This window comes from Colobus angolensis, unplaced genomic scaffold (genome assembly GCF_000951035.1).
Source record: "Colobus angolensis palliatus isolate OR3802 unplaced genomic scaffold, Cang.pa_1.0 Scaffold83, whole genome shotgun sequence".
Lineage (NCBI taxonomy): Eukaryota > Metazoa > Chordata > Mammalia > Primates > Cercopithecidae > Colobus > Colobus angolensis.
In genome coordinates, this window is record NW_012122154.1 from 21,798 (window position 1) to 27,187 (window position 5,390).

Below are 5,390 nucleotides of genomic sequence, written 5' to 3' on the forward strand. Positions count from 1 at the left end.
GCCCACCTGTAGTCCCTACTACTCAAGAGGCTGAGGCAGGAGAATAGCATGAACCCGGGAAGTGGGGCTTGCAGTGAGCCGAGATTGCGCCACTGCACTCCAGCCTGGGCGACAGAGCGAGACTCCGTCTCAAAAAAAAAAAAAAAAAAAAAAAGAAAAATAATGTTTTCAAATCAATTGCAGCCAGGGCCACATGCTTGTTCCCTCCTTCCTGGGAGGACTTGCAGAGCTACCAGATCCTTCCTGTCTTGGAGAGGGTGCCATGCTTCCTGGAAGCAGTGATGCTTAAGGAAGGCCACCTGGTATCCTCAAGTGACATCTGCTGCTGCTGCTTTTTTCTTTCTTTTTTTTTTTTGGTAGAGATGGGGTTTCACCATGTTGCCCAGGCTGGTCTTGAACTCCTGAGCTCAAGTGATCTGCCTGCCTTGGTCTCCCAAAGTGCTGGGATTACAGGTATGAGCCACCACACCCGGTCCAGGAGCTTCTAAATCAGGAAAAAATTCTTGGACGTAAGGAGCGGGTACCTCTGAGGCTCAGGCTTTCTATGGAAGAACTAATAGGAATAAATTAGGGGGGATCAAAACAGGGGAGACAAAGGGAGCAGCCCCCGTGGGCGATGGCTTGTGGAGCTGAGGGAGGAAGAGGGGCTTACGTGTGCTTGGGCTTCAGCCTCTGGTCCCCATAGGGGATGAGAGCCACCAACTGCTTCTCCAGCTCTAGAGAGAGAGAAGGTGAGAGGGAGGGCAAAGATGCAACTGTGACAAATATTTCCTGTGCCAGCCTCCCAGAAGCACGCCTCCACCCACACCATAGAGCAATGTTTTTTTTGTTTTTTGAGACGGAGTCTCGCTCTGTCACCCAGGCTGGAGTGCAGTGGCCAGATTTCAGCTCACTGCAAGCTCCGCTTCCTGGGTTTATGCCATTCTCCTGCCTCAGCCTCCTGAGTAGCAAGTAGCTGGGACTACAGGCGCCTGCCACCTCGCCCGGCTAGTTTTTTGTATTTTTAAGTAGGGACGGGGTTTCACCATGTTAGCCAGGATGGTCTCGATCTCCTGATCTCGTGATCCACCCGTCTCGGCCTCCCAAAGTGCTGGGATTACAGGCGTGAGCCACTGCACCCGGCTAGAGCAGTGTTAGAAGCATGCCGCCTCTGCCCCAGAGCAGAACCGGAAGCACTGGACTCTGCTACCAAAGTTGGCAGCTCAGCTATGTCATCTCTAGAATGGAAGTGAGATTTCCACTAATAGGTATGAAGAATCTCTGAAAGTCACCAGCAAATCAGAGATGCCCAGGATCTTCGGAAAGGTAATTTCTAACTTCCTGAACTGAATGAATCCTAAGACATACAGTGTTGCTTAGGAGCACAGTGGCTAGAACCCCTCTTTCCCACAAGGGGCTGGGGAATACAACCAGGGAAGGAGGGCAGGTTTTTGCAGGGAACCCAAGGATAGTTAAGTATCTCCCTGGCCAGCCTGAGACTGGGAGGTCAAGAGCTGAGAGCAGATCTAACCCCATCCAAGGAGACTCAGAGGGGTTGCCCCAGGCCAATAGGCTAAGAACTTTCCCTGGACTCCAGGCTATTTCCAGAGCCGTGGGCCACTCACCTTGGGGAATCCTGCCACTGCCCTGGCAGGTGGGACAAGTCACAAAGCTGGCACCAGCAGTTCCTTCACAAGGCACACAGGAACAAAGAGACTTGCTGCTACCGGTGAAGTAGCTGACAGCCTGGCTGCCAGTGGCTGGACTGGAGGGCAGGATTGACTTGTTCTCGTCCTCCCGCCAAGAGCCCAACTGTGAAAACGTCTTACCCATTCTTCAGAGGCAGGGGTTTCACTAATGAGAAGAGACCCAAGTTCAGTGCTAAGCTTGTTAGCACTGACGCCAAATGTAATTTTGGTTTGAAGTTCTCAAGACTGGCAAGGAGCCCTACCACAGTTTAAGCAAGCTCAAGTCTAAGGAAGATAGGGTGTGAAAAATTGGGTGGTTACATGGGACTTTCAGAAGTCTCAACGCATTTCAACTCCTTTCATTATTTTAAAAGAGACCAATCTGCCTACAAAAGGGAAAACAAAAGAAAAGCAGAAGTTATTTCACTTTAAGGAACTTCCATAAATGACTGGCAGAGCATTTAATTTTTCTCTGGAAAAGTTGCTGAGCTGTCATTCAGTTCAAGGGAAGGAAGTTGGATAGGGCAGAAAAGAGATTCTTTGAAACAAGGAGAGAAGAAGCCAGACTGGTCACAGGTGTGGTTAAGACCCCTATCTAAAGAAGCCCTGGGAGAAAGCAGACACTGCTTTCTGAGGCGGGGTAAGAAAGCCTGAGGAGGTCATAGTGATACCAGGGTCTGTCTTTCACTAGGAAAAAGTCAAGGCTAAATCTGGACTCGCTGTGGCAGAACGAGGCCGGCAAGTGAGCCACACAGATCTTTCTGGGCTAAAATATTGCGAGGCTCACCTGGTTCAGGTCTGGGATCCCAGGACTTCTGAAGTGCAAGACTTCTGAAGCGCGTCTTTGGGGAGAAGGGCCTCTAACGGCAGAGTGGGCTGGACTGGGCTGAGCTGGGCGGTGGTAGGGAGGAGAAACACGGCCTGGGGCCGGCAACCGGCCGGAGTCCTAGGGGAGAGAATGTGCCGCACTGGAGAGTGGGGATAGTGAGGACGCTGACCTCCCCGAAGGGCCAAGCCGATTCCTGGGCTACATGGGGGCTCTGCCACGGGCCGACCCGGTGGGCGCGGACGGAGAAGGTGTGCCTTCATTAAGGGAGGATTTCAAGCCCCACCACACACACCGAGAGGCCGTTAGTCAAGCTTACTACGCGTGCAGGGGGCGCCTGTGTGTTGGGCGAGGCGGCGGCAACAGGAGGTGTCTTGACCTCCGAAAGGTAAAGTAAGTAGTGTCTAGGGAGGGTCTTACCCGCGGACGACTGCAGCGACAGAAACGGCAGCAAGCAGAATGGAAAGTGCGGGAGCGGACACTCCCCTCAAGCTTTGACTCAGTGCTCAAGGAAGTTCCGCCCCAGCCCCTAAGGGCCCACCCCCTCGTCCCCCGGACCGCCCCTTCGCCAGGCAGCAGCCAGAGACGCTCCCAGCTCTTCAAACATTACCCGAGGGCCCGGACGCTGATTCCGCAAGGACTGGCCAGTCCGGATAGGAATTTCGAAGAACATTTATTTCACCATTCTTTAGGTGGTTATGTACAAGTACAACGGAGGACAACGGGCCCTCCTGGCCCTCGACTATAAAACTCCGATGGTCAAGACAGGTCCCGCCCATCAATCCAATTACACACACCCTGCCACTCCACCTTCTGCCGGGAAGCCCCGATTAAAATGTTTTAAATAATGAACGGCCTGGTTGGCTTGCAGTTTGAATCCTGGTTTATTTAAGTAGCATTCAGGAGTTATACTGTAAATAAACATCATTATGGCTAATGACTAATTAAAATCACCATTCATTACAAATACCAACCAGGTTAGATAATACTATTTTAACTATCTTTTCCCCTTCGGTCTGGAGTTCATATTCTTCCTTTTCTGGAAGTCATTTTCATGGATAAAATATTTAGCATTTTTTGTTACCTCTTCCTTCACCAACTGTACTCAACTCCCTTCTGTAAACAGAGTGAGAACCTGGGTCCATGGACAAGCTCCTTCCCACTTATCTTGGGGTTAAACCAAAACTTTTTCAGCAACTTTGCCCCCATCCGAGCTTTGCACAATACCAGCTGCCTCTTCCCGTTCTAGGCTTTCTAGGGCTGGATACCTCTGAACGGATTTCAAGCATTAAAGAAGTCATCAGCATTTCCTATACCTCACACACACTCATTTGCCCACCCTGAACTTTACTGACATTAATTTAGGAGCCTGCCTTTTGCCTTTCACATGTTTCTATTTCCCCCACTGTACTGTAAAATAAGATCTGCCCTGACATTAAGAAAAAAGATAACTGTTAAATTTACTTTTCCCTTTAAATAACAGAAGGATTTTTTTCCTTTTCTACGAGATTAGCAAAATATTTCACACTACCTATATTTTTTCCCTTAAATAAAAATGTATGCAAAATTACTATAATAGACATTGCTCAATCGGTGCTGGTGGGTTTATCAGCACACTCTTCCTCCTTTCATTGAAATGCAGAGATTCCCTTGAAGTTGGGTACTCTTGAATGCACCATGGAGTCTTTAGAAAGCAACGGTGCCAATTATTAAGTCTTGCAGGAAAATTACTTTCTCCTTGAGAGAGGAAGAGTTAACAACATTTCTATCATGCTCTGGGTGTTATTTTAATGCCAAATAGCTATGAAGCTTGAGCTGGGTTACAGAAATTATGAGAATAATTCTTAAAAACAACTTACGAGGTTAATGTCTTTCAAAACCTGAAAATTAACAGATATCCCCATAAAAAATCCACATTAATCAAAGAAAAACACTCAACTTCAATAAAAGCAGAAAGAAAAATGGTTCTATATGAAGTTGAAGTTATACTTGTCAATGCACTAAAATAGTTTTATCCAAATCAATTGAAAAACTGTCTTCATACTATTCATCCAATGTCTAAAGTGAAAATTCAAGTTCTGATCTTTAACTTGCTCCCCAAAATACTATAACAGGTATTGTCTTGGTAACTCAACGATGGGCTCTACACAGATTCATCAGATTAAAAATAAGCAAGGGCTTCTACCCCATACCCCAGTGACAGAATAAAGATCATCTCTGAGCAGCAGGCAGTTATTTAATACAAGGTCACTCCTTAATAGCGTTCGCTGTACCAGTCATTGTTGTTTATCTGAAGAAGTTCTGTCACAACCTGCAGGATATTGTAATTGTGTTTCTTCAGCAGCCGTAGGTTCAGCTGCCTGTCACAGAATCCCATTTCAAAGAGATGGGCCATCAGGGCTGCTGTCTGATCTTCAGAAACTATTGGCTGTGTAGAGACAAGCAAAGCAAAAAAAAAAAAAAAAAAACTGTATAATTTAAATGTTTATTTTATACATTTGTATCATCTTGTAAGCACACTAGACTTTCCAGATTTATTCAAAGTACTAGGTAATTAGATTCAAGGCTATGGAACTCCTGTGTACTTGATACCAACAGTTCCGACTGGGAAGACCCTGTTTTAGATTAGTTATGTGTGTACTTGAAGGAGGAGAAAAGGGAAACCGGGGAGCTAATGAACTACTTAGAACTAGGAGAATGCTTCGTGGGGAACTTTCAGGTAGAAGCATTTTTCAGCCAGATGAAGGAATGACAGCAAGCCCCGGAGACCCTGTGAACATAAATGTAATTGTGATGATGGGGCAAGTATGAGCAAGATAAAAGTGTTACTGAAAGATGCTATGGGAAATTTTGTCAGATATGCAGAGGAGCTGGACAAAAAAAAAAAAAAAAAAAAA

At 46.8% G+C, this 5,390-nt stretch overlaps 2 protein-coding genes across 5 annotated transcripts in view; both read right to left on the bottom strand.

The window, feature by feature from the left end:
• The window catches only part of TMEM106A (transmembrane protein 106A), a 6,762-nt gene extending 3,786 nt beyond the window's left edge, over positions 1-2,976 (bottom strand). The window contains exons 1-5 of one of the 2 annotated variants that reach the window (XM_011929658.1): positions 2,914-2,959; positions 2,455-2,635; positions 1,809-1,833; positions 1,605-1,667; positions 653-716 (exon numbers count right to left, since the gene is read on the bottom strand). In XM_011929658.1, the coding sequence (XP_011785048.1) occupies positions 653-716; positions 1,605-1,667; positions 1,809-1,812 (131 nt within the window). In that variant the 5' untranslated portion in view covers positions 1,813-1,833; positions 2,455-2,635; positions 2,914-2,959. Of the gene's footprint in view, positions 1-652; positions 717-1,604; positions 1,834-2,454; positions 2,636-2,913 lie in introns of both variants that reach the window. The other variant, XM_011929657.1, reaches the window with a different exon arrangement.
• Positions 2,977-3,147: 171 nt separating this feature from the next.
• NBR1 (neighbor of BRCA1 gene 1) overlaps positions 3,148-5,390 on the bottom strand; it is a 40,986-nt gene continuing 38,743 nt past the window's right edge. For all 3 annotated transcript variants that reach the window (XM_011929660.1, XM_011929661.1, XM_011929659.1), the window contains one exon: positions 3,148-4,921. In XM_011929660.1, the coding sequence (XP_011785050.1) occupies positions 4,748-4,921 (174 nt within the window). In that variant the 3' untranslated portion in view covers positions 3,148-4,747. The remainder of the gene's footprint in view (positions 4,922-5,390) is intronic.